This window comes from Marmota flaviventris, chromosome 9, assembly GCF_047511675.1.
Source record: "Marmota flaviventris isolate mMarFla1 chromosome 9, mMarFla1.hap1, whole genome shotgun sequence".
Classification (NCBI taxonomy): Eukaryota; Metazoa; Chordata; class Mammalia; order Rodentia; family Sciuridae; genus Marmota; species Marmota flaviventris.
The window spans coordinates 10,918,120-10,945,465 of NC_092506.1; the positions used below are offsets into that span (position 1 = coordinate 10,918,120).

General features: G+C 58.1%; 2 protein-coding genes across 3 annotated transcripts in view; one reads left to right on the top strand and one right to left on the bottom strand.

Moving 5' to 3' along the window:
• Positions 1-5,963: 5,963 nt before the first annotated feature.
• On the top strand, positions 5,964-22,602 carry Fads3 (fatty acid desaturase 3). 2 transcript variants are annotated; one of them, XM_071616113.1, is made up of 13 exons: positions 5,964-6,382; positions 14,163-14,273; positions 14,759-14,956; positions 15,982-16,083; positions 16,205-16,327; positions 16,612-16,672; positions 17,188-17,264; positions 17,710-17,807; positions 18,230-18,326; positions 18,481-18,560; positions 18,767-18,892; positions 20,040-20,116; positions 21,639-22,602. In XM_071616113.1, the coding sequence occupies exons 1-12, from the start codon at positions 6,158-6,160 to the stop codon at positions 20,089-20,091; spliced, it is 1,350 nt and encodes a 449-aa protein (XP_071472214.1). In that variant the 5' UTR covers positions 5,964-6,157; the 3' UTR covers positions 20,092-20,116; positions 21,639-22,602. The 2 variants fall into 2 exon arrangements, with proteins under 2 accessions (XP_071472214.1, XP_027800238.1); XM_027944437.3 differs by lacking the exon at positions 21,639-22,602 and having other exon boundaries at positions 20,040-20,397.
• A 2,453-nt stretch (positions 22,603-25,055) lies between these two features.
• The window catches only part of Fads2 (fatty acid desaturase 2), a 29,618-nt gene continuing 27,327 nt past the window's right edge, over positions 25,056-27,346 (bottom strand). Inside the window, exons 11-12 of the mRNA XM_027944076.3 lie at positions 27,011-27,136; positions 25,056-26,645 (exon numbers count right to left, since the gene is read on the bottom strand). Coding sequence (XP_027799877.1) covers positions 26,594-26,645; positions 27,011-27,136 — 178 coding nt within the window. The 3' untranslated portion in view covers positions 25,056-26,593. The remainder of the gene's footprint in view (positions 26,646-27,010; positions 27,137-27,346) is intronic.

The following is a 27,346-nucleotide window of genomic DNA, read 5'->3' on the forward strand; positions in this document are numbered from 1 at the left end:
CAGGCGGCTGCTTGCCTTCCCTGCTGCACCCTGGGGCTCTGGCCAGGCTTGGGCATCTGAAGGAATGAAACCAAATCCTTTCCTTGCCTGCCCTCGTGCTTGGGATTAAACCCAAATCCTGAAGCCACCTCCCTCCACCACCACCACCACTTCCTTGCTGTAGGGAAGACCATTTGAGTCCTCCCTTTGTGTTCCATGGAGTTATGGGGTGTTGGGGATGCTCTCGGGTCCCTCTCTCCATGAGGAGCAGCCTGCTGTTGGAGAGAACCATGCTGGGGCTGTCTCTTTGTGGCAATTTGACAGTTCTGTCTGGCTGTCCTAGCCCTCAGAGACAGCCCGTTCCGGTCTTCTAGAGGTGGGGAGCACAGAGCCAAAGGCGTTGAGACTGCTGGGGCTGGGCATGAGGTTAGCATGATGGATTGGCCATGTCTGCTCGCAGCACAGGTGGGGATTAGGGAAGCTCTGGACTTCCCAGTCTGGGTCGGAGATGGACTCTGGGCACGGGGCAGCAGTTGCAGGTGGAAAAAGGTGGGGGTAAACAGAGCCTCTGAGGACCCAGGGTGGGACTGAGGAGGTGGCTTGTGCCTGGCCTCCTTTGTAGGAATTCACACTTTCCTGGCAGGGGGGCACAGCAGCTTCTGCGATGGGTCAGTGCCCATGGGGGCAGATGGTGCCTCCTTGGGACTTTGCTTTTGGCCAACTCAGCTGGTCGGTCAGCTCTGCTGTGGACTGGTCAGGGCTCTGTCTTGCCCTCCCTGACCAGTAGCCTTTTCTCAGGATTCTCCTGCCCCCCTCAGCACCCCACTGCTCCCCTGTCCCCTTCCCACTCCACTGTGATATGAATCCTTTGCTGCCTCCCTGGCCTGGTAGTGGTCACCAGCCAGTCCTCCTGTCCCAAGTATCCACTCACTCCATCAATACCAGGGACACCTCTGTCTGTGCTGGATGCTTGTAATAATACAAAAAGCACCCGTAGTTTATCCATGGGCAAGGGTGGCCGTCAGGGAAGGGCCCGTGCTGCTGGGTCACGTGGGGTGACCTCAGTGTCTTATACACATCGGCCTCTTTCTGTCTTGTTCTCTGTCAGCCCTGAGGGATCCAAGGGCAAAGGAGGATGAAGGCCTGAGCCTGGAGCTGCTCACTCCTGGCCCAGCCAGACCTAGGACCAAGGAGACATCTGAACCCCCCAGCGGCCCAGCAGGGGGTCCTATAACCCAGAGCCACTCTGCCTGCCCAGGTAGTACCACTGGCTATTGTGAGACGCCCGGTGGGGCTGCCGTGAACAGATAACTGAGATGGCTAGGGGACAAACACAGGCTGGCCTTAGTATCTACCAGGAACAACCGATATCTGAGTGCTGACCAGGTGCTAAGCATGATTCTAAACCCTTTAAGTGAACTCATTTCCACCCCACAGCATCACGAAGTACTATGTTCCCCACAGATAAATAGATCACAGCACCATGAGGCTGTGCAGAGATCACGGCGGCCCCAGGACACAGATGAGGAGCAGACTCCGGCGCCTACGGTATTAACCAACCCCCTAGATGCCTTTCACTGAACACTGCAGCGTGCCTTAGGTTCGTCCCTAATTTAGAAGATGCAGAAAGCTGAGTGGGTAGCTCAGGGGTGGAATGCTTGTCTGGTACACACTAGGGCTTGGTTTGGTTCCCAGCACCTAAAAGAAAAATCTCGCCCTGCAGCTGGCCTCTGGGCTGGAGGCCACCAGCCCCGAGCAGTTCTCCTGGCCTACACACTTCACCGTCTGCCAAGCCTGCCCTGCTGGGGCTCTTCCCCGGGGAAGTCGCGGCTCTCTGGGCGGCAGTTTTCTCATCTCTAAGGTGGAAGATGTGTTAAATGGCCTTCCCGCCCCCTCCTTTTTTCCCATTTTTAAAAAATGTGGTTTAAAAAATGACATAACAAAATTTACCATCTTAACCATTTTTAAGAGTACAGTCCAGTAGCGTTGGGTAAGTTGTTCACATTGTTGTGAAACAGATCTACAAAATGTTTTCATCTTGCAAAATGGAAACACTGTATCCATTAAAAACTCCCTGTCTCCCTCCCACTGCCCCTGGCCACCACCATTCTACTTCTCTCCAGCCTCTATGAGTCACCTATCAGTGCAACCGTACGAGCAGTTGTCTTTTTGTGACTGGCTCCCTTCACTTAGCAGTGTCCTCAATGTTCATCCATATTGCAGCCTGTGACAGAATGGCCTTCCTTTTTAAAGCTGAATAATAGTCCCTTGTATTGCAATGCCACATTCTATTGATCTCTTCATCTGTGGACGGACAGAGGTTGCATCCACCTCTTGGCTATAGTGGATAATGCTTTTCCCCACGTTGCAGATAAATAGATCACAGCACCATGAGGCTGTGCAGAGATCACGGCAGCCCCAGGACACAGATGAGGAGCACAGCTCCAGCGCCCACAGTATTAACCAGCCCCCTAGATGCCTTTCACTGAACACTGCAGTGTGCCTTAGGTTCGTCCCTAATTTAGAAGATGCAGAAAGCCGAGTGGGTAGCCATAAATGGTCCAATAGCTCTTCGAGGCCCTACTTTGGGGTTAAGCAGCAGGACTGCTGGGTCCTGAGGAGCATCCCACGCTGTCCCCCAGTGGCTGTACCATTTCACTTTACCACCAGTGGTACATGGGGTGCCAGTTTCTCCACATCCTCGCCAACACTTGTCATTTTATGCTTTGGTTTTTGGTAGTAGCCATTGTAAAGGATGAGGTGACATCTCACGATGGTTTTGATTTGCATCTAATGATTAATGACTGACCATCATTTCACCTTGGTGGCCACTTGAGGGGAGCCCCTTTTACTACAAGACCTCCTGCCACCAGAGTGATGCCTTCAAGGATGTGGCCCTTGCCCCCCCCCCCCCAACCCTTCCCTTCTCAGAGGAGCGGTGTCCAGGACTAACAAACAGCTCATGACATGATGAGCTTTTCACTCAGAGGCAAACCTGAACACGGTGACTCAAGTACTCTGTGTGTCTGCTACAGAATCAATGCCTGCGCTTTGTGACTGCTGTCCTGGGGGGCCCAGAGCTTTCATTAACCTTGCCCTCCAGGCTAATGCTTCCCTAGGAAGCTTGCCCCAGCCTTGCTGACCCTTAGCATGCATCGCTTGGCTCTAGGACAACAGCTGGTATCACTTGGCGGGCAGCAATTTCCTTGTGTCCAATAAGAGGCCTGTGTCAGCTGGCAATGGGAGGGAGTCCAGCAGGAACGGGGGCTACATTCCAGGGGTTTGAGGGGCTCCCCTCAAACCTAAAGCTCCCCCTTCCAAAAAGTCGCTCCAGCTGGCCAGTTCTGTCAACCCACACCCCCTGCCCCCACAGACCCTGGCAGTGGCCCAGTGGCAGCTCAGGAATGTCAAGTGATGCCTCTCCCTTTCCAAGTGGTCTGAGAGGCCTGACTTGGGGATTTGGGGACAATGGAGTCCCAAGTTCCCACAGCCCCTTTGACTTCCCGAAAATTCAGTCAAGCTGGTTAGAGAGGTTGAAGGTCAGAGATGCAGAAGCAACCTATAGAAAGCCCTGAGACCTGCAGAGAAGTAGTGTGCAAAATTGTCTGTCTGGGCTGTGAGAAGAACACATCCACGGTTCAGGCTTTATGGGAACACACAACTACAGATAGCAGAGACATAGAGCACCTATCACCCCGTGCTGGATCCAAGAAGCCAGAAAGGGTGGCAAGGCCCAAGCCCTGTCCTTGGTTTATCTCCTTGGGGAGAACCTGTGCAGGCCTTCCCCATCTCTCCTGCTACCACCTTCTACAGCCCTGGGCTGAGACCAGGCCAAAGCTCCAATGTAGAAGCACCTGGATAATCCCTGGGTTGACCACATCTGACCACGGAGGGTTACTCAAGATGGGGCAAGGGCCACACCCTTGTGGACAACCAGATTTAGGTGCAGCAGGTACATTTCCTCTAAGAGTCTGCCTTTTCACCCCTGTGCTCAGTGGGAACATGTGGAGACTTCAGGTACTGCTGGCCAGGGCTGCCACCCTGCTCCATGCCCACACATGTGTACACGATCAGGGTTCCAGGATTTAGTGGCAGCCCCAGTCTGTGGTAATGTCACGGTCTCTCTGGTTTTCCTGGCTACCAGACGCAGGAGCTCCTAGAACCAGTGAGAACCCAGAGTCACCCCTCCCCCCACCCACCCCCCCTTCTTCAAGCCCTGGTCTGCCTGTACAAGAAGAGTCGGTTTTCCAAATCCATGGGTTCTTTTTCTGGAATATTCTGGGGGTGGGGGCAGATTCCAGAAAATTCCAAAAAGCAAAAATTGAATTTGCCACACACCTCATACTACAGTGAATCCATGTGAACGAAGTGACGGGTAGGCATCCCCTTCCTCCTGCCTGTTCACAGATCCTGTCTCTGCAGTGCTCACCTGAATGTTCTCCTGTCTCCTTCATGTATTATGAAGTTGAGCCTGGGGTGGTTACATCTGCACTGCACGCGCACGGACCTTTTTTCTTGTCATTATTCCCTGAACAATACAGTACAATAAGTATCTACAGAGCATTGACATATTTGGTATTGTAAGTCATCCGTAGGTGATTTAAACTATCCGGAAGGACTGTGAAGCTTCAATGCAGACGCCATGCCATTTTATATGAGGGATTTGAACACCTGCTGATTTGGGGATCCATGGGGATCCTTGAGCCAGTCCCCCACAGATACCGTGGAATAACTGAATTAGATACACTTATTTCCTACAAGTTGTTAGACCCAGAGGAAATAGCATATGAGAGAAATGCATCTGGGTTCTCAAAACATGTCTCCCCAACCAACATGCAGCATCACCTGGGATCTTGTTAGAAATGCACTTCTATGCTTTGCCACCAGACCTGCTGAATCACACTCCAGATAGGACCCCACAATCTGTATACACCCACCCACTGCAGTCCTGGGAATTGAACCCAGGGTGCTCTACCACTGAGCTACATTCCCAGACTTTTAACATTTATTATTTATTTATTTTTGAGACAGAGTCTGATAAGTTGCTCAGACTGACGTCCAATTTGGGATCATCCTGCCTCAGCCTCCCAAGTGACTGGGAATACAGGCAGGAGCCACCAAGCCAGATTCCACAGTGTGTATTTTAACCAGCCCTCCAGCTAGTTCTGATGGGCACTCAAGTTTGACAACCATTGTTCTGGATCAGTTCTCATGTTGGTGTGAACCTTTAACCTTTAGCACCAAGTATGTACCTCCAAGAAACAGAGCAATTTGGGGATCTACCTACATTCTCAAAAGAACTTCAGCTTAAGTAAAATAATGGGACAGTGTGGGGGCAAGAGTGGGATGTGGTGACATCCAAGCCATCCAGCCTAGCACTGGATGTTCTTTCAACCCCTGAATGGCAGCACTCCAGGGTGCCCTCTGTTCGAACCTCTTCCACCCTGGCGGCCACTCCTGGGCACTCCCAGCCCTGCAGTCCGGAGGAGAGGTCGCCGGGTCCAGCAGCCGGTCACAGAAACAGTCTCGTAGCGCGACGTTGGAGGCCCATTGTTTGAAGGCTATTTACTATCGCCCCGAGGTAGTGGCCCCCTCTCGGGGAATTCGGGATTTAAGGTTCTGGGACGCGCGGCTGGAAGCCCGGAGAGCCACCATCCCCAGCCCAGCTAGGCACAGACCTGCGCTCCCTCTCCGGCCCCGAGGGCGCGTCCGGGCTCTGCGCAAGGACGCGGACGACTGTGGAGTCCCCCTCCCCCTCCTCGGCCGGCCGAGCGGCGAGTCGCCGGAGCTGGGGGCGGGACGGTGCCCCGGGGGCAGAGCGGGCGTGGTGGCCGCGGCCCTCGGGGTGGGGGAGCCCGCCGCGACCCCGCCCTCCCCGGCCAGCCAATGGAGGCCGAGGCGCCGGGCCGGGATTGGAGCGGGCGCGGGGGCCGGGGCGAGGGGCGGGCGAGGGGCGGGCGAGGCGAGCGCTGTCAGCGCGGTTATAAGGGAGGGAAAAGTTCCCTGCGCCGAGAGCCGGGCAGGCGCACGCTCGTACGGCGGCCGCAGCGGCAGGGCGGGGCCGGCAGGGGCGGCGGCGGCGGCGGAGGAAGCCCCCCGGGAGCGCGACCTCGCTTCCCTCGGCGTCTCGCTCGGACCTCGGCGCGTCCCGGCTTCCCGAGGACTTTTGCGCGCAGACATGGGCGGCGTCGGGGAGCCCGGCGGGGAGCCGGGGCCGCGGGAGGGGCCCGCTCAGCCGGGGGCGCCGCTGCCCGTCTACCGCTGGGAGCAGATCCGCAAGCACGACCTGCCGGGCGACAAGTGGCTGGTCATCGAGCGCCGCGTCTACGACATCAGTCGCTGGGCACAGCGGCACCCAGGGGGCAGCCGCCTCATCGGCCACCACGGCGCGGAGGACGCCACGGTAAGGAAGCCCACCGTGGCGGGGTGGAGCCTGGCTCTCGCGGGGACCTGGGTCTGGCACTGTGCCGGGTTCCGTCTGCGCGGCCCTCGCATCCTTCCTCCCCTCTTTGACCTCTGACCTCCACACCCGGGATCCAGAATTGGGATGGAACCCGGGGCCTGATGTAGGGTAGAGGTCACTTCCTTGCCTGGAGGACTCAATCGCCTGTCAGGCCGTGGAGCAGGTCTGCATGGGGGAGGAAGGGGCCTAAGAGGTGGGTGTGCCATGGCGGCAGAGACGGCCCTAGGTGAGGACCCTCCGTGTTGCACTGAGATTAGTGACTCCGTTTTGGGTCTCCCAGGCCAGGGCAGCCTTGCTGGGTGCTTGCTGGGTGCTTGCCTGCTGCTAGGGGCAAGGCTGGGTCCCTAGAGGCCGACAGGGATGTGCCATTAGAGGCTGGGGGCTGGGCAGCAAAGCTTGGGCAGGGCCTGGAGGTCTGTGGCTTTCCTCAGAGCTGCTGTAAGCCTTGGAGGGCCAGTGACTCACCTCTGCTGGGCTGGCAGCTGCACGTGGGAGGGTTTTGCCAGCCAGGCAGGGTGGGCCTCATTGGGAAGCACAGTCACCCCAGGAATAGGCTGGCCCTTGGGGACCCTGCCTTCCCATTCCCAGCCCCTGTCTAGACAAGGAGGGATGTGGCCCTGCCCGCAGGGCTGGCCGGCTGGAGCAGCCACCGGTGGCGCAGCCTGTCCAAGGTCTTACCAGCTCTTTTCCCCTATCCCCCACCTTGGACAATAGGGATTGAGGCCACAGTGCTCTGTCCTTGAGAGTCCAGAATTCTAGGTAGGCACACTGGGTATCAGGAAGCCCTTCGAGATCTGAGGGAATGAATCCCTAATGGCCGAACTTTAGGTGGCAGAGGAGACTCAGCCTTGGCCAGGACTGTCAGCATTCCTGTCTTCCCTCTCCTGACCCAGGGAGCTGAGGGATTAGAGTGAGAAGTCTCCTGAAATTCTTGGGGGACTGCATAGTCATGGGTTGAAACAGCCTGTGGGCCAGTCAGTGTGTGGGCACGTGCAGGCCTCTATGTGCGCCCACACACAGTTGTAAGTGTGGTTTTATGTGTGATTCTGCCAGGGAATGGCAGGCATGAGGTGTCACAACCCCACTGCCTGAGCTGTGGCCACCCTTCAAGGGTCTTGTTATGAATGCCTGTTCTGGCCTTTTCAACCTGTAGGCCAGGGTGGGGGCAGGTGAGGGAAGGACTACAGAGAACACTTGTTAATCACTTTTTCCGCTTGGTGCCAGGCCTCCATCTGATGGTTTTGTCATTGATAGCCAGTAAGTCCTGTTTAAAAAAAAAAAAAAAAAATCTCTTGGCTCTCTGGGCCCGAGTCGGCCTTTGGAGGCTCTGAATGGCCTTGAACCAGGCATGCCACTCCTGAGCCTCCGTTTTTTCATCTGGGGGGTGGGTAGGACTGTGCTTCTTCAACTCTGGGGCCCCAAGGCTTCCATGACGGAGTTTCTATGTGCAGTACATGTTGCAGGCTCCTCGGGGTGAGCATGCCCCACACACTGGAGAATGCAGTAGGATGGCTGTGACAGAGCTGGGCCTTTTCTCGGTGGCCTTGTCTGGTTCCAACCCTGTCTATAATAGAAAGGGGGTGCTGGAGGCCATCATGCAGCTCCCTCAGGGCTCCAGACACTGGTTGGAATTGCCGGAAATACCTGGTCTGCTCAGGCCAAAGGGGTTGAGAAGTGCCTGGGTGCGGGGGACCCCGGTCTTTGTCCAGGATGGGCCCACAAGACATACTGGGGGCGGGACCAGCCCTGGACCCTGTATAATGGAGCCCAGAGGCCCCATCCCCGACCCTGGAGCTCAGATGATGGGGGTGGGGCAGTCACCTCTCACCAGCCCATCAGCTGTTCTCATGTCCAGGCAACAGAAGCCTTCCTGCCAGGAAATTCCCAGAGTTCCTGTGCCATGAAGTCAGCCTGTGGCCATCCTGGGATACAAAGCCTTGTGCCCTGGGGAAAGAGCTCTGGGCCCAGGGCCAGGTTTATCATAGGCACCCTGGGACTAGCACAGCCAGCCAGAGGGGGCTGAGGCCCAGCCACTTCTGGTCAGGAGTATATAAGAGCCAGGTACCTACTACCTTCTATATGCCAGATTCTACATTCAATGCTTGTCCATAATAGTTCTTTCTTTTTTTTTCTTTTTTCTTTTTTTTTTTTTTTTTTTTTTGTGGTGCTGGGGATTGAACCCAGGGCCTTGTGCATGCGAGGCAAGCACTTTTCCAACTGAGCTATATCCCCAGTCCCCAATACTTTCTTTTAATCCTAAAATACTCCCATGAGACAGGCACTGTTACTATTATTCCCACCTTACAGATTAGAAAATCAAGGCTCAGGGAGGCAAAGTGAAATTAAGTGGCAGGTTTGGCATTTGAACACACAGCCATGCTCTTCGCCACATACTGACTGCATGTTGTTTCCATCATTCATTCATTCTTTAGTGATTGGATCCTTATATCCATCAGTGAGCTTTTATGAGCCTCAAGATGCAGCTATGAACAAAACATCTGCAGGGAAGGATTTCTTGGCAGAGGGATCAACTAGAGAAAAGGCTCAGGGGTGGGATCATACTTCTTATATCTAAGGAATGCACCATGGTGGCAGTAGATAGCCGTGGTGGGGGTAGGAGTGCAAGAGGCAGCGATACCAGGGCTCCTCCTGACCCTTCATGCCCTTGGATGGACTTTGCTTTATTCTCTTTAGGAGGGGGAGCCATGGGAATCTGATTCCTAATGGAGAGGGGAAAGGCGGAACCTTCTAGGGAAAGAGCTAGGGGCTGAGAGAAGGGATGGTAGGGAGGCCACTCAGAAGTGACCATTCAGCTGGACCTCAAAGTGCAGTGTGGCCAGAGAAGAGTTTAAGAGATGCTGTGGACACAGGGATACTAGTGGGCGCCCCTTGAGTTAGCTCTGAGTTGTCTCTCAACAGGGAGCTGTCTTGGGCTCACACAATGACTCTTCCCTTCTGGGTCCTGATTGTCCCATCAGTGTAATGGGGATAAGAATACTTTCATCTTGGGCACCGTGTGATGATGGATGGTATGGGGCAGCTGTGTGATGTTTCACCATGGGCCAATAAGCCTTGTACACATATATGTGATGAATTCCCTGCCCACAGCTCCGTGGGAAAGATGAGGGGTTTCCCAGCACCCCATTGTGCCCTTTGGGCTAAAGCACTAACTGCTGCAGATTGAATAGACCTTCTGAGCCCCTTGGCCTGGGATCCTCCCTCTAAGTAGCCTGCTGGGCCTGAACTCAGCTGGAGGTGGGGGTGGCCAGTGCTACCACCAGAGGCTGTGTCATAGTAATTTCAGCCAACAATTACTGAACAAGCAGTGTTCTGAGAGTTTTGGGCTTGGTAACTAATTTAATTTTCTAAACAATTTTATAAGATGGGTCCTCTTGTTCCCCTATTTTGCAGATGAGGGGATGGAGGCCAAAAATAAGTAATGTAATGGGACCTTCTTGGGACCCTGAAAGGCCAGGGCCTTCCTCCTTGGGCTTGGAAGGTGGGGTTGTGTCTGGGTGGGAGCTGTAGAGGGGGAGGGCCAGGACTAGGCAGGTCCGAGGCCAAGTGAGAACAAGGTGGCTCCTGCCATCTGAGACCCAGTGTCCACTCTCTGGCCCCACCCACCATACTGGCTTTTTTGAAAGTTCTGCTGCTGAAGGGCCACTCCCTGTGAAGTGTGGCCGCTGTGGTCTCTGGTGGGCACTTTTGGCAATGCCCTCATCCACCCAGCCTCCTTCCCTGGGGGATGCAGTACTCCCTCCCCCCGCTCGGGGAGGAGTCAGGATTCTCCCACGCTGTCAGGAATGCAGAGTGCAGAGGTGGGAATGCTGGTGACCTAGTGTGTCAGGCAGCCCTCCCGCTCCCTCCTAAGGGTGCCTAGGGCCCCAGCTGAGCTCCAGTGCTAGAGCCACAACTCACTGGTGGAGAGAATACCAAGTGCCCAAGGGCCTGATGGCTTTGGGGCCAGCACTGTGATCCGCACCTGTGGGATCAAGGGTGCTGGCTGGAGGAGGACCTATCGTGCATGCCCACCCTTCACTGGGACGCCAGGGATGCTGGGAGACAGGGGTACCAGCCCTCAGCTGAGCGCTGCTGCACAGACTGGAACTGGATGTGCCACGTTAGGAGCAGGGTCCTTGTTTCCTCCTCGCGAGCCCCAGTTTCCCCATCTGTAAAAGTGATGTTCTGGTGGCTTCCCCGCTGGCCTCCTGGAGTGGGGCGCTGGAGGGAGGATGGGGAGGGCATTTCAGTGACCTGAGTTCCTGCTCCGTCCTCCACCCAGCAGAGCCAGAGAGACAGAAGTTTCCGGGGGGTGTCCTTGGAGACCCCAGCTCCACCCCCATCTCCAGCACAGGCCTAAGGAGGCAGGTCCAGACCACCCAAACCCCAGCAGCTCTGTGCATTCCCTGCTCTGCTGAACTTCCTGACTGATCTGGAATGTTCTCTGTGCTTTGGCCAGTGACCAAAACTCCCTCCCTCCCCTGCCATCTCTGGGTGAAAGGAGGCTGCTTGCCCTTCTCCCTTGGCGGGAGGCGTGGCTGGGACTTGATGGAGTGCTCCTGCCCATGCTCAGGCCCGTGTCAGCAGGCTCTGAACTCTAAGTGGACTCAGGAAAAGGTCATCAGGGCCAGGGGCTCAGATGAGAGCCCAGCTGTGGAGCACTCGCTGCCACCAGGTCCCTCTGAGTGCTTTACCTGTGCCAACTCTGTCTTCCCAGCAGCCCGTGAGATGGGCCTTAATGGTTCCTGAAGAAATGCGGGGAAGGAGGTGCAGTCTTCTCTGGGGCTCCTTGGCTCCTAAGTGGTATCTCAGGCTCCATCCTGGGCAGGCTGGCTCCAGACTGTCCCCTTCAACACTCCCGCCAGCCGCTACGTGGAGTGCATGGGCCTGCTAAGGGCAGTCGGGCCCTGGGAGTCAGCCAAGCCCCTCTGAGGTTTCAGGGCCGGCAGGGCTGGGTTTTAGCCGTATGCTGAGGGAGCATGAGCGTCACACTCTCATTTGAATCCCAGCTCTGCCACTACTAAGTGACCTGGACAGGCATCCCTACCACTCTCCTCCCTAATTAAATGGTACCTCCAGGTAGGGGTCATAGGGTTTGGATACATCCTCCTAGAAGGATGTTTCTGGGTACACCGCCGGGGTCGGGGGCTCCTGCAGTTCCTTGAGACCCATTGACATGGCCCAAGAACTGCTCTCCCATGCACCACAGCCCAAACTTCCAGCAACTGTGTCCTTGGCCACTCGGGATAATGACTGGCCTCACCCCGCCCCACCCAGGAGGCTCACTGCCTCCCTTCTAGCCCAGGAATGGCTGCCCCATGGAGACTGCTGAGTGGCCACAAGCACAGCTTCACAGTCAGCCCTGGTTTCTGATCTAGTATCAGTCAAATGGAGCTGTGTGACCTTGAGTAAGAGGCTGAACCTCTCTGAGTCTTCATTTCTGCATGGCCCCTGGGTCCTTGAACAGAGGCCCAGAGAGGACTAGTAGGTCACATGACCTAGAAAAGGCTATTTGCTGGTTTATCAGGCTTTGGTCTGGTTGAGGGTCCTACCTGGCTGGTTCTCAAGAAGTGCAGGCACCACGATGCCTCTCCAGCCCTGTAGCCCAGGCTACTCTCCAAGACCTGCTAGAGCCCTGACCACATTGCCCTAGAATTTTCTGACCTGCGCTGAGGGGGCTCACACTTCCCCTCTAAGGGATAGACTTGACTGGAAGACCCTTGGACAGGCCTGGACTGGTGCACCCCCTCGGTGCCTGTGCAGGCCTGGGTCAGACAGGACCAAGGAGGTGGATGCGTGCCCAGCACTCAGCTTCTAGCTCAAGGTGGTGGCCACAGAACAGATGGGAGGGGGAGGGAAGGGCTGGGAGGGAGGAAATCCTGGGGCTGGGGAGGAGGGAGTGGGGTCTGGTGTTTCAGCTGGGAGAGATGAAGTTCGGAAATGGACGGTGGTGATCGTTACCCAGCACAGGTGAACCTACTTGATGCCAGTGAGCAGTACACCGAAAAATGTCATGCTCAGCAGCCCGAACCTGAAGGGCCCTGAAGTCTGGCTACTTTGATTCGCTCAGGAAATCAAGGCCAGTAGGTCAGTGGACTAGGTCAAGGTCACACTGGGGGCAGGGCAGCAAATCCCCAGGAACAGTCTTCCCTCCTTTCTCCCCTCCCCTCACCAACCCCAGATCCCCGGGGAGCTAGGGCCCAGGCAGCAGAGGGCAGGAGATGGTGGACCCACCATGCATGTCCTCTAAATGGCGGCTGGCAGGGGCCTGGGTGCTTCCTTTCCCCTGGACGGTGCAGGGCTGGCCTGGCAGTGATGTCCTATCACTTTCAGTTTCATTGTCTGTTTTAATTGACACTTAATAATTGCACATATTCAGGGGTGCAGTGTGATATTTCAATACATCTATATAATGTACAGTGATCAGATAAGGGTAATTAGCACTGTCACACTGTCCCCAGTGAGGTGGCCAGAGACACCACTTCTCACCTGCACAAGTTGGTAGGCTTGTTAGCAAGAGGACAGCAGGAGGCCCCTGTTCTCCACCTGCCTCCCTCAAAGGTACTTATTTCCTTCAGCGTCTGGGGGCCCCTTCAGTCACCTCTCCCAGGCCCATGGGGACACTCTGCCCAGGCAGTGTAGTCCAGCCTGCTTGCTGTCTGGCTGTGGCTCGCCCAATCAGAGGGAGGCTCTGAAAGCTAAATAAAAATTCATCGGAGAGCTGTGAACAATTAATGGGCCAAATACAATACCACGGACAAACAGGGTCTGTGCCAAGTGCAATACCAACCTCGACCAGGAAGGCTGAGCCAGCCGCGGTGTGAAGTTCACGTTTACCCGCCCATCAGCGCTGCCGCTTCCTGACGGCTTCTCTCCCCAGCTCCTTATCTTTGTCCCCCTCTCTCTTGTCCTTCAGCCCCTCTCTTCTTTGTTTCCTTCTCCTGCATGGCACCCACCCCCACTCCAGCTACTACACAGAATCACAGGAATGTTAGATTCTTCTTTTTTTTTTTTTTTTAACTTAAAAAAAAAAAAAGTGTACTTTCTGTTACTTTTAAACCAAATGTGTTTACCCAGTCAAGTATCCTTCCTTGTACACCCCAAGAACTCTGTGTCCCGCCACTGAGAGTTTCCACTCAGGAGCCCAGGTGTCCTTAATTACAAGGCTCCCCACCCCCACACCCATAATCCCAGCTGCTCAGGAGCCTGAGGTAGGAGGATCACAAGTTCAAGGCCAGCCTGGTCGACTTAGCAAGGCGCTGTCTTAGGACTGGGAGTGCAGCTCAGTGGTAGAATGTCCTTGGGTCCCATCCCCAGGCTGGGAAAAAAATAAAAGGGTATAATTTAGAGAAAGCTTTTTGGAAGAGCCAAACCCTTTCATGAAAGGAATCAGCCCTCCAGGGATGTCTCTCTGTAAACCGGATTTTCGTCCTTTCAGCCATGTTTGGAGAATGTTGTGCGCCGGGCAGAGCAGATGGGGCACAGCAGGCCAGGGGTCTTGAGCGGGTACCCAGGGCCTGGGAAGCCCCAGGGAGGGCTCACAGGCACGCCTGGTCCCCTTGGTCCTCTTGGCTATTGAAGAGCCCGCTGACTTTCTCTCCATGTGTCTGTCTGTCTGCCCATCCATCAACAGCCCTTCCGCCCTGTCTCTGCCAGCCGCTTCTGGGTGCTACTCCAGCTGTCTGTCTGTCTGTCCACCTGACTGTCTGCTCTCCTTCAGGACGCCTTCCGTGCCTTCCACCAGGATCTCAACTTTGTGCGCAAGTTCCTGCAGCCCCTGCTGATCGGACAGCTGGCCCCAGAAGAGCCCAGCCAGGACGGACCTCAGAACGTGAGGGGGACGGTGCTGGAGGGCTTGGGGACACTGCCACATTATGCTGGGGGATGCAGGGTCAGAGCTGGGCTTGCCACCCGGACCTGGGCAGACAGTCACAGTTGTAGCAATGTCCTGCACAAGTCGGGGCTCCAGATAAGACTTGGCCAGGCGCCTGCTGTGCGTTCCCAGGGGAGGCCCTTCCCTGCCCCAGGCCTGGCAGCCCCTGCTACAGTCAGGATTGGGAGAGCTGAGTTCTGAGGGTTTTCTCTCCTGTTTCTGGCTCTCTGCTTCTCACCACCCCACACTCTGTGCGGAGGGGGAAACTTGGCCCTCGGTCAGGCCCCTAGCTCACCCCCTGGCCGGGTGCTCCCATGCCGCCATCCTTCCCCCCTGCCCTCACCTCTTGGGCCAGGCTCTAGGAGGAGAGGCTGGGACCTGGGAGCAGTGGGAGGCCTCTGGGGAGGCCTCACCTCAGCTCAGCGGCTACTCTGCCATGGCAGGTCCAGCTGATTGAGGACTTCCGAGCCCTGCGCCAAGCGGCCGAGGACATGAAGCTGTTCGAAGCTGATCCCACCTTCTTCGCCCTCCTGCTGGGCCACATCCTGGCTATGGAGGTGCTGGCTTGGCTCATCGTCTACCTCCTGGGCCCTGGCTGGGTGCCCAGCACCCTTGCTGCCCTCATCCTGGCCGTCTCCCAGGTGATCCCCGGGTTACCCAACAGAGAGGCCCAGCACATGTGGGCGCAGGAACGTATGTGCTGTGTGAACGGATACACCCAAGAGTGAGCTGCCCGCGGCCCGTGGGGATTGCCTGCGGTCAAGCCGTGGTCTCCATGAGCCAAGGAAGTTCTTTGCTTAATAAATCCTGTGTAGGAACAGGGCAGAGAGCCCAAGGTCACAACCCCAGGACAGACTTGCGTAGGGGAAGAAAAGGACGATCCCTCCTGCCCACCATAAAGGTCATGGCCCCTGTAATACAAGACAGGTTAACGAGAGAAAAGCAAATTTATTTGCTCATCATTTTATGGGACAAGGGAGTCTTCAGAGGGAAGAACCAAAGACCGACCAGGGCAAACTCTCCATTTGTACCCTTGGGGTCCGTGCAGCAGGGCAGCCGTGTAGAACTGGACAGGAAGAATAGAGCCAATGGAGACGGGCGAGTAGGGAGACCCGGCCAGGCCTGTCCAGGTTCTCCAGGGCCTCTCTGAGCAGCATTCTTCCCTCCCAGGTGTACACAGGGCCCTTTCTGAAAATGGGGGTCTTAGGATCCACTGCTGGATAAGATCGGTCAGAGCAGTTCTTTGGGGCTGCCTCCAAGTCAGGGAGATTGAGAGTCCTATCGTGAGGCCTCGAGGCTGGGCTTCAGGGGGGAGGAGCTCTGCTTTCTGTGCCCTGCCCTGGGACATGGCAGCTTCTATGGCTTGCCTTAGGGGAGAAGGAGCCGGGGACAGGAAGGCAGGAGAGGGCTGAAGAGAAACTTTGCTTTTGAGGCTTTCACTGGGCTCTGACCTTTGCAAGGCCCTTCCACTGCTGCCAACACTCAGTTACCCTGGTTGGTAAAAACAGGAAATGGCCCCCAGGGACGTCTAAGTGACGCAGCGTCTGCAGTGGGCATAGCCCTGGGAGCTAGAAGAGCCCTGCAGCTCAGGGCTGGGGTCCCATGCAGCCGGTGCCCTCTTCTGTCCCGCCCTCCTGCTCTCCGCTAACCCTGCCCCTCTCCCCAGGCCCAGTGCTGGTGTCTACAGCATGACCTGGGCCACGCCTCCATCTTCAGGAAGTCCCGGTGGAACCACGTGGCCCAGCAGTTTGTGATGGGACAGCTGAAGGTGAGGGCCCTGGTGGGATGGTGGCCAGTACCCAAGGAGGGCAGTGCACCGGGCCTGCCCAGCTGTGTGGGTGCAGTGGGGGCGTGGCCTGGCCCTGCCCCTGAAGCCCCTCCTCTCCTAGGGCTTCTCGGCCCACTGGTGGAACTTCCGCCACTTCCAGCACCATGCCAAGCCCAACATCTTCCACAAGGACCCAGACGTGACCGTGGCACCTGTCTTCCTCCTGGGGGAGTCGTCTGTCGAGGTGGGTGGGGAGGGACATGGACACCCTTAGGCCAGGCCTGCAGCTGAAGGGACCTGGCAGCAACTGAGCGACCCACGGTGGCCCCGTCCAGCCCCTGCCCTCATCCCTGCTGAGCTCCAGTCCCAGCCCCTGTCCCAGGTGCTTCCCTTCCTCCCCACCTCCTACCCAGCTGGGACCAGGAGCCCAGCTGCTAGAATCTAGAGTTGCCTTTGACCTTGGCCCCAGCCAGCCCCCTGACCTTGGCCTGGAGAGCTGCTCTCCCCAGCCGCCGCCTGTCTCCACAGTACGGCAAGAAGAAACGCAGATACCTTCCTTACAACCACCAGCACCTGTACTTCTTCCTGAGTGAGTGTGCATCAGTCCTTCTGGGGGTGGGGACGTGGCAGGGCCATGCCTGAGTCTGCACTGTCCTCCCCACTGTCCCGAGGTGCCCACACCCTGCCTGCTCCAGGCCCGCGGCCTGGGCTCCCTCTCCCAGCACCAAGCCTTCTGCCTGGCTGCTCCCCCACCGCAGTCAAGCCCTGCACGGAACTTTCCAGGCCCCAGCCAGGATTCCCTTCTGCCCTCACAGAGGGTGGTCTGGAGCCCTAGAGCATTTGGGCAGTTTTGGCAAACAGGCAGGGTGAGGATTCAAGGGCAGGAACGTGTGGGGCTGTTCCCTGACGTGGGAGTCGGGAAACGGCAGGGCAGGGGTGAGCCGAAGGAACAAGTGTGGACCAGGCCTTGTGGGTGACGACGCAGGGTCGTCCCAGCTGGACGGGACCAGTGCCAGCATCCCAGGGGTGTGTGTGGAGGTACAGCCCCCTCTGCCCACTTCCTCGTACCCCAGCCCTGCTCCTGCTCTCTGCCCCTTCTTGCAGTTGGCCCGCCGCTGCTCACCTTGGTGAACTTTGAAGTGGAGAATCTGGCGTACATGCTGGTGTGCCTGCAGTGGACAGTGAGTGGGGGATGCTCAGGACCCGTGGACAGCAGGGGCAGGGCTTCAGCCCCAGTGCAGAGGGATGCCCATGCATGGGGGTGCGCGGGGGTGGGGAGCAAGTGTCTGCCTGACTGTGTAGCCTGCAGGGAGAGCAAGCGTCCACAGAGGCACCGAGTGCGTCTCTGTAGGGGCGTCCGCAGGGGTCTCTGGGCCCGCGGTGCCAGGCACATGATAGATAGCCTTCCCCTCCGTGGTCAGCCCTGTGAGCTGACAGCACAGGGACCTTGTCCTTTCACCCAGCTGAGAAAGTAGAGGCCCAGGGAGGGGCAGTGGCCTATCCAGGGCTCCCAGGCAAATGAAGCCGAAGGTCAGATGGCCCCGGCCCCTCCCTCACCCCCTCCCGCTGGCCGGCCTCCAGACCTCGGCCCCGGAGGCCTCTCAGCATTGCCTCCACCCCCTGCAGGACTTGCTCTGGGCTGCCAGCTTCTACTCCCGCTTCTTCTTGTCCTACGTCCCCTTCTACGGTGTCCCTGGGGCCCTGCTTCTCTTTGTTGCCGTCAGGTATGGCCCGGATGGTGGGAGTGGGGAGGTCACACTCCAGCAGCAGGCGGCCCTGACCACAGTCCTCCTGGGCGGCGTCCACCCCTCCCCCACCCTAACCCACAGCAGTGCCACCGCCCTGGGCTGTCGGCGGGATCAAATAAACATGAGGGGAGGCCGCTGGGGTGGGCAGGTCGGGGGAAGCAGCCTGGCTCGCCGGTGACCCCTGAGTGTCCACCCCCACGAGCCCGGAGTCTCCGCTCAGCCTTGCAGTGGTCACTGCTCCATCCAGCTGCTTTAAACCCCCGGGAGGGAGCGATTCCCCGACCCCACTGCGCCCAGGGGAAGCTGGGGCCCGGGCCTGGGGACAGGCACACTGCAGCCTGCACTCCTGGTACCTCAGTGGTGAGCTGGACGTGGGACAATGCCCGGGACTCCCACAGGGTCCTGGAGAGCCACTGGTTCGTGTGGATCACGCAGATGAACCACATCCCCAAGGAGATCGGCCACGAGAAGCATCGGGACTGGGCCAGCTCTCAGGTGGGCAGTGGGGAGGGCTGGGCGGGGTCCATCCTGGGAGTGCGGGGGAGTCCCAGTGGGCAGGGAGGGATGGGGCTGGCCAGGTATGGGAGGCAGGCCCGGGGGGCAGGACCCTGAGCCAGCGTCCCTTACCTATGCCCTCTGCCCCTGGCAGCTGGCAGCCACCTGCAACGTGGAGCCCTCGCTCTTCATCGACTGGTTCAGCGGGCACCTCAACTTCCAGATCGAGCACCAGTGAGTGTGACCTCGGGTCTTGACAGGTAGTGGGTGAGCCCCGGGGCGGAGCCAGGAGCCCCTTCCCTACCTTTCATGGGGAGGCCGGGACCAGAGTCCTGGGCTTGCAGGGCCCCTGGGAGAGGTGGTGTGTGGGGCCGGGGAGGTGAGGCGTGGCGGGGCTTCCTCTGCCAGCCCTGCTCAAACGCCGGCCATGTCCCCCCCAGCCTCTTCCCCACCATGCCAAGGCACAACTACCGCAGGGTGGCCCCTCTGGTCAAGGCGCTGTGTGCCAAGCACGGCCTGCACTATGAGGTGAAGCCCTTCCTCACTGCCCTGCTGGACATCGTCGGGTAAGGCTCTGCCCAGCCCCTTCCTTCCTGGAGGTGCCGGGGGGGGGGGGGGGCACACTGATCCCCGTCCCAGCTCAGCTGCTGAGCACCTGGCCCCTCGTCCACACGGGCCCCCTAAGAACTGGCGACGAGGCCTCTCTGGGTCAGCCATGCCTCCTCCCTTCTCAGCATTGACTCACACAGTGAGAATTCTTGGAGCATCTATAAATACATCAGTGAGCCAGACAGGCGGTCCCTGCCCTCCTGGAGCTGACATTCTAGCAAGAGAGCAAGTAATTAAAAGAAAAATGAGTCAACTGCAGAAAAAGTGAACGTGTTCTGGCAAAAAACAAAACAAACAAACAAACCAGGAGCAGGTGAGATTAGAAAGTAGGCAGGGGTTGCAGTTACAGGATGGCAGATGGGCAGGGTCAAGATGCCAGCATGTGAGCAGAGACAGAAGCTGAGAGGGCTGGCCCTGGGGCATCTGGCAGAAGAATATTCCAGGCAAAGAGCACCACCGTGCAAAGGCCCTGAGGCAGGAGCATACTGCTGTGTAGGACCTGAGCCTCATCTTGGGACGAGGCTGTGGCTGGGAGCACATTATGGGCCAGAGCCAAAGCAGAAAGGCAGAGCAGAAGCCCCGGCAGCCTGGAGGTGGGAACACAGATCAGATCGCCGGTCTTCCTCCTCTGGGCCCTGGCACACGCTGTTCCCTTTGCTTGGCTGCTGCTGTCCAGACTTGAGGTCTCCCCATGTTCTCCCAGCCTGGTCCTCTGAGTCCGTGCCATTCAGCAGAGCACCGTGTAAGCCCTGACACGGGGTTTCCTAGCGAGTTTTGATATGTCTGACTCTTCTGCCTGACTTCAGGCGCCTGGTGGGAAGGTTCCATGTCCTAGGTGTGTGAGGTCACAAGGTCCAGCAGGAGAGGGCAACAGGAACTATGAGAAGGAGGGTCAGGCCCACCTGGGCTCCTACCCGGACTTGGCTTTGTCCACACCCCCCATCTGCATCCCATGCAGCTCATGTGTGCCCAGGATGCTCCCTGGCCCCGTTCACCTGCTTGCCTCAGGGGGAGGGGACTCACGGGGGACTGGGGACGCACCACGGGAGCCTGAGAGTGTTGGCGTCCTGTAATTGAGTCTCTGATGCCCGCCACACCTCCCAGGTCCCTGAAGAAGTCTGGCGACATCTGGCTGGATGCCTACCTCCACCAGTGAAGGCAGCCCCCGGAGGAGAGAAGGGGTAAGGCCAGGGCCTCAGCAGCCACGCGCCAGACCGGCCGATGGACAGCCTCACCCTCCGTGCCCAGCCCAGATGCCCTGTGTGTCCTGCAGGCCCTGCTGTCTTTGTCTCCACCCTCTTGCCTGCCTGTTCAGCTGCTCTGCAGCGTGGCTCTGGGCCCAACAGGACCAGGAGTCGAGGGAGGGACCTAAAGCCACACCGGAGCACAGCATGTTTTCCTAAAGCAAGAAATGGGGGAAACTGTTATTTTTGTATAAAAACCAACCCAGATATATTATGGAGCAGAGTGTGGAGTTTGCATGAGTTTGGGGGCTGGAATCTGCCCTGGACTCCCCATCGGTGTCTGGCCCTGGGTATCCAGGTGTCATGGTATCCAGGGAGGTTGGTGGCTAAGGAGCTCCCCTCCCTCTCTGGGTGCTCTGGGTTGGGGGTGGTGACAGCTGGTCTCAGATCCACTTCACTCACTAGCAACCTGGCAAGTCCTTCTGAACTTCAGCTCATTTCACTCCTCTGTGGGACAGGACGGGGCTGGTGTAGCAGACAAAGGCCCAGGGCTGAGGGCCACGTCTGCAGGCACCTTCGGGGCATGGGAAGGGCAGCTCATGTGTCCCTGGACCTGCACCAGCCTTGTTTTGCAGCCCTCTAGGAGATGGGGGCTCAGAGGGCTGCATGCAGTGGGCCACCTGCCCCACTCAGGACCACACCTGGCATCACATGGGTAGGGGCAGGGTGGCCTGTGGCCACCTGGGGCCAGGTGCTTGCCTGTGGTTGCTTCAGTGAACAAGTCAGATCCTTAGGGCACTGCAGTCCCACCCCTGAGCCCCAGGAGTCCAGGAACTTGTCCTTGGGCAGGGCACTGCCCTTCACCGGCCCTCGCCTCCTCGTCTGCACAGTGGGTAGGGCTGGACGTCCTGGGTTGGGACAGTTCTGGGGAGGGCTTACCCAGGGCTTTGCGTGTGCTAAGCACACACACACTTAGCTACGTCCCCAGCCGGGGAGACCTTTGGGTTTCCTCTTGGGGCATCCTGAAGGTGAGAAGAAAGGAGAGGGGAAGTGCCACGCTCCTCGGCTCTGAGCTGAGCTTAGAGATGCTTGGAGAAGTGCTGGTAGCCTTAAATAACAACAGAAAATCTGAGATGCTGTGCTAGGATTTCTCTGAGGGCCTTTCTAGTGTGGGAACAGAGGTCACCCCACCAGCTGCAGGGAATGTCCTCCACTCTTTATTAGGGTGCCTATTAGTTTGTGCTGGGGTCCCCTTTGGGAGATGGAAAGGACACAAGTATTGCACTTCTGGTTATATCCTTAGTGGGGGTCCTCTGTGGGCACGGAGCTGGGGACATGCCCTCCCTATCACCTCCAGAAGGCAACCCTGAGTGTCTATTCCAGGGAGATTCTGGACTTCTATTCCAGGACCTGAAGCCCCTAATGTTCGGGTGATTGTGATAGTCCCTGGCACCTGGGCACCTGCTCTGGGTGGGGAAGGTGCTGCCTGGTTCCATGGGTTCTTGTGGCTCTTCCCCAGGGTCTCGCCTTCTGGGAAGTTCTCCAGGACTCTCCCCCTGCCGCCTCAGAACGTCGACTGAGTCTTTAACTCACGAAAGCTGGAGGAAACCCAGAGTTGCCCACGCCCTCCCTGCCCAAGGTGGCGCCAGCGGGAGCCCCCGAGCAGGGCCCGGCAGAAGCAGAGGGCGATGCTCATGAGCAGCCAGTGCCACGCAGCCCACCCTGGTCCACTCCATGTGGCTTCCACCTGCTCTTACCTGGGGTGGGAATGGGTGGGGGGCCAATTCTAGTGTGGGAACAGAGGTCACTGGGAGAGGTGGGAGTGGGTGGAGTGTGACCTTGGGAAGTGATTCAGCCTCAGCCGTCGTCCCACTTTGGAAGTGATGGGAAAGGAAAGGGATGCGGCAGGAAGGCTCCTGGTCAAGAGACCAGCAACAGGGCCTGGAAGTTTTATGCAGTCCCGGGCCCTGGAGCTCACTACTTGCTCTGTGACCTGAGACAAGCCTTTGGCCTTATCTGAGCCTCATTTTCCTCCTGTGGGTAGGACTGGATGCCCCTTGAAAGGTACTTGCTGCCTCAAGTGCCAACTCTTATGCCCAGATCTGTCCCACCTGCAGGGTTTCTGCACAGGCTGTCTCCTCTGTGGTCCACTTGTCCCAACCTGCTGACTCCTGGTGTCACGTGGACACTGTGAGCAGGGAGGGCTCTGGACAGTGTTCCCTTCACCCCCTACCTCGCAGGGTTTGGTCCACAGATGGTCAGCAGAGTTCCATGGTGGCACATGCCCGTGAGCCCAAAGATTTGGGAGGCTGGGGCAGGAGATTCATCAACTCAAAGCTAGACTTAGTAGTTTAGCAAGGCCCTAAGCAACTTAGCAAGACCCTGTCTCAAAAAATAAAATAAAACTGGGGGTGTAGCTCAGCAGTAAAGTCCCCAGTACCCCCGAAAGAGTTAACACCCTGGGTGGGGGGTGGGGACATGGGACAGAGTATGCTCCTGCCTGAGGGACCACTGAGCCTGCAGCGCCACCCAGGGGCCCCCGGAACACCTGCACCACTGTGGGGTGGGCTGTGCTCCATGCTGCCTCTGGCGGTCGGTGGCCTCTGGTGCTGCTTTGGACGATTTGCATTCCTGTCTGTAAATCGGGAATCAGCCAGTAACGTGCTTGAAGGACCTTTGGGGACACCCTCTGTCCGTGGTGACTACCCCCAGATCCCTCTCTACTGCCTGAAATCCATCACTGACAGGTCGTCTTTGCCCTTGTCCCCTTCCTTCCCCATGCTAGAGCCCCTGGGGACAGGCCACTCCCCACTCCAGCAGAGCTCCCCCTTCCCTATCTATAGGACTCCGCTTGTTCAGTCACAGGGTTTGTAAAAGGAAGGCAGGAAAGACCTTGGTGGGGCCTCTGAGACGCATCCCCATTTTTATTATCTGTTCCTTCAACCAAACAACATCTAAGTCTCCTGAGGGCCATTCAGAACCAGCCCTGGCCCTTGTCCTGTGGGAGTGACAGTGATGGGGAGGCGGAGAAAATGCTTTGTGCCAGGACAGGTCGTGAATCTTTCCCATGCTCACTTCCTGGGATACCTCCCCACTGCCATATCCGCCCCTCCCAAGCTCCTGCCTCCCGGCACTAATTCTCTCAGATAATCGCTATCGGACCAGATGATTTGGAAGAAAGACCTAATTGCTTTCAAAATCTGGAGAAAGGCATCACTAATGGCAGAGGGCAGGGACACGACCCCTTAGCATGCTGGGTGGCTGGCTGCGTGTTCCTGTGTGCCTGGAAACAGCAGGTGGTCAACCAGCACTGACATCTGGGGCCCGCAGTGAGCCTTGTCCTCTGGCCTGTGTCTTTACAGGTCATCACCAGGCACCCTGCTGGGTTCCACAGCTGACCATTTCCAGCCCCGTCATTAGAACAGACCACCCCTAGAGGTTCTTCTCTCTGGGGATGGTGCAGCTGGGCCGGTGTCCTGATGCGCCCAAAGCACATGGCAACCCAGCCCAGCCCAGGTGGCTGCCACCTCTGCCTGGCCTCTTGCCAAAGGCTCCTCTCCCCTCCCAGTGGGCCCAGAGGGCCCCTGAATGTCCAGCAGGACTGCCTGCCTCCCGCTCACCAGCTTCAGACACAGCCCAGGCTGTTTGGCCAGCCCTCTCTCTGGGCCTGGTGCCCAGCACGTGCCCACACCCCCCACAAAGCTGATATGGTTATCTCAGCAGCCACCCTACAAGGGGTGAGGTCTTATCTCCTCCACCTGGACTAACTGCCCTCCACCACCTCCACCCACTCAGCCAGCCTCCTGGGAGCAGCTGGGAGAGGTCTGGGGTGGGGGCAGGATTCCCATGTGCCCTCTGTGTTTCAGCTGCCATTGCTGTGTGGCTCAGGCCAGTGTTTCCACTCTCTGTCCTCAGCTTCCTGGACTATGAATGGAGGTGTCAGGGTTTGGGTCACTCAGGGTTTTAAATATGAGGGTGTCATACCTTTGGCAGGGGGCAGGGTCAGAAATCCACAATTCGGCGGGTGTTGTGCAAGAGCCATGGCTCAGTACGGGACAGGGGGGAGCCGTTAGGCATGAAGCACTGGTGGGTATCCCCAGCTTCTGGACCCGACCATAGTACTTAAGGGCAAGGCAGGGGCTGGGGGCATCACAGAGAAGACCCAAGTACCTGTGCACCTGGACCAAGATTTACCTGGTGCCTAAGCTGTGGTGTCTGTCCACCTAGTTCCCCACCACTCTCCCTGGCCTCAGGTCCCTGAGTGACGAACCCTGGATTTCCAGTTGACAGGGACTGGGCTGGTTGCTACTGCTGCCCTGGACCACCCTGGGACTCAGGGGTGCAGGTGGAACTCACAGATACATAAGAACAGGAGGCAGGTTCTCCCAGGTCTCCGGCCTCCAAGGGACTTACCAGGAGGACGAAGGCTCACAGGTGTTGAAATGTTGGCGTCCTTGGAGTCCCTTTACCCCCGTGCCTTTTCTGCTCAAATGCAGAAACTGTGGCCCGGAGGGCCAGCAAGAAGAAAGGACTCACCCAGGGCTACTCAGTGACTCAAAGCATCCCAGACCCTGGGGAATCACACACCCCACAGGGGTGTGGGGGAGTGAAGGTCTCTGCTGGAGCCCTCCCCAGCCCCGCTGAAGAATTGAGAGGTTGAGAGGCCGTGTGGGGAGCCTCAGGCCACTCTGCCTCCTGGCTGTCCCCTGAACCAGCAGACAGCAGCGCGGAGTCAGTGAGAGGCAACTGTCAAGGGCCCCTGCCACAGTCCTCTGACTTCCCAGGCTCAGGGTCAAATAGACCCAGGACCTGACCCCTGTGACATGGGCTGGGATGATCTTGGCTTCCCCTGGGCTGTAGGGCCTCCCCCTGCCCCCCAAGCCCCTAGAGCACACCCTGTGTGTTAGGCCAGGCAGCGCACCAGCGCACAGGGAGGTGAGAATAAAATTACTGCTTTTATTTCCCAAAAACGTAGGGGTGGGGAAGCAACATGATAAAAATGAAGATCAGTTCCCTAGGATTCATTCTGCCTCCGGAGGGAGCACATAGGAGCTAGGTGGTGGGAGGGGTCAATGCTGCCGCGGTTACCTTGGGGTCTCAGCCCCACTGAACTGTCTATCTAAATGTTGGTTAGTGGATTAGACAGTAGAACTAGGCCGCTGGGCCGCAGTCTTCTCCCTCCCGCACACTCTCCCAAAGCCTTCACATGTCCTGGCCTCCGGCCGGCCTCCTCCTCTTCCTGACACCCACTTGGCCCTCACTGGGCCCCCCACTCCCCTCGCGCCTCAGGGTGGCCTCCTGAGACTCCCCTCCCTCCTTGCTTCCCTGCCCTCCTGCCAGTAGTGGTCTCCACACCCTGGGCCTGGGGGAGCCCATGGGGGCATCTCATAAAAGGCATATTGTCCCAAGACCCAGCCCATTGCCCTCCACCAGAATGCATACCGTGGAACAAGTTAAAATGGCAAAGATTAAAAGCAGTAAGACAGGAGAGCGAGGCTCAGTGCTGTCCCCCTGACACCCATTCTGGGGAGGGCCTGTGGCAAGCTCTAGTGCCCTCCTGCAAGGCCCAAGTCCTTGGGCCAAGTAGCCAAGGACTGACCGGAGCCTTTGGGGGAAGAATCTGACGGCTAAATCTCGGGACACTCAACTAGGACAAATATCTGAAAGAGGTGGGCGCAGGGCTGAGCCTCCAGGCTGGCCAGCCCCTCCCACAACCTGGCCGAGCCCACACAAGGGACGCCCCTCTGCTCCCAAGGTCGTGGGCTCTGGAGTTAGGAAGACGGAGGAACAGAAGCTGCACCAGCCTGGGGGCCCAGAGCTCCAGTGGTAGGCGGTGGACATCCCCTGGGCCTCGAGGTCTGAGCTGGCCATGCTGCAGGCCTGGAGCCCTGGACAGCTGGAGGGAGGCCCCAGGTACAGACCCCAGCCGTGGGAAGGAGACCCAGAGCACAAAGCACACCTCCCTCCAAACAGGAGGGCAGAGCCAGGCCAGGACCCTGCCCACAGACCCCAAGAGTATCCGAGGGACTAGGGTTTGTCAGCCTGGTGGCCAGGTAGAAGCGGAGGAGTCCCAGGCCAGACCCCATGGACCTCTGGTCTCCTCAGATCTTTTGGGGCAAAGGCTGGAGGCAGGGACAGAGCCACTTCCCATGGCCACCTCTCTCTCTGCTCCTGGGGAGGAGCCAGGAGGTGGTGGGTGAGGGTTAGGGCTGGGAGAGGGCAGGCCCCAGAGGGGTTGGTGGGGTGAAGGGAAAGAAGAGAAAGAAAACCAAACATGGGGTCCATAAGCCAGTGTGTACCCCAGCCTCATGGAAAACCCTCAGAACAAAAGCCCGCCCCTCCCTTTGGCCATCACCCCCACCTGCGCCCCTTCCCCATGGGGCCCTCTGGGGGGAGAATCTGACGCTGAATCTCGGGACGCTCAACTAGGACCAACATCTGAGAGAGGTGGGCGCGGGGCTGAGGGCGGCCACTTCACTTGTGGAGGTAGGCGTCCAGCCACAGCTCCCCAGACTTCTTCAGGGAACTGCAAAGAGAGAGGGAGGGACCAGGGCTCAGGAATGGGGCGCACCAGTGCAGGGGGAGAGGCGGGGGAGGCCGTGTTGGGGGGGCGGGGCGGGTGCTGCGCTCAGCCATCAGTGGGAGCTGTGGGCTGCTGGCTAAAGCTCCCCAGGGAGGTCCAGCAGAAGGTCAAGGGGTCAGTCCTCCCCAGCCCAGAGCAGGAAGCCAGGAAATTCCTGAGGGTAGGGGACAGGAAGGCCAGGTCCTCTTGTGGTCTCCACCATGAGTACTCCCAGCTATGGACGTCCTGGTCCCCTCAGCCCCGACTCTGGGCCCTCCCTGCACCCCAGGGCCCCCAGGCGCTCCAGCACTGTTGACTCCGCCGCTTACCTGATGATGTCCATCAGGGCCCTCAGCAGAGGCTTCTCCTGGTACTCGATGCCGTGCTTGGCGCACAGAGACTTCACCAGCGGGGCGATCTTGTGCAAGTTGTGCCGGGGCATGGTGGGGAAGAGGCTGGGGGAGCACAGCCCGGCGCAGTGTGAGGGCGCCCCCCACCCCCGCTGCTGCCCGCCCCTCCCACGGCCCAGGGAGGCCCCATTTGCAGGCAGGACAAGGCTCCTCCCGAGTGCCCGCTAGGGTTGTGGGAGGGGGGCTGTTGGTGAGCAGGTGTGTCTGCTCTAGATGGCCAGAGACAAAAGTGTCACGTCTCCCCCCCCAAAAAAA

What these genes read in the sequence shown, in the direction of transcription:
- Fads3 (XM_071616113.1), top strand. Translation starts at nt 6,158, where the DNA reads ATGGGCGGCGTCGGGGAGCCCGGCGGGGAGCCGGGGCCGCGGGAGGGG. An exon ending in AACTTCCAGATCGAGCACCA is followed by an intron (nt 18,561 to 18,766) that starts GTGAGTGTGACC and finishes TGTCCCCCCCAG; the next exon opens with CCTCTTCCCCACCATGCCAA. An exon ending in GCCCTGCTGGACATCGTCGG is followed by an intron (nt 18,893 to 20,039) that starts GTAAGGCTCTGC and finishes CACACCTCCCAG; the next exon opens with GTCCCTGAAGAAGTCTGGCG.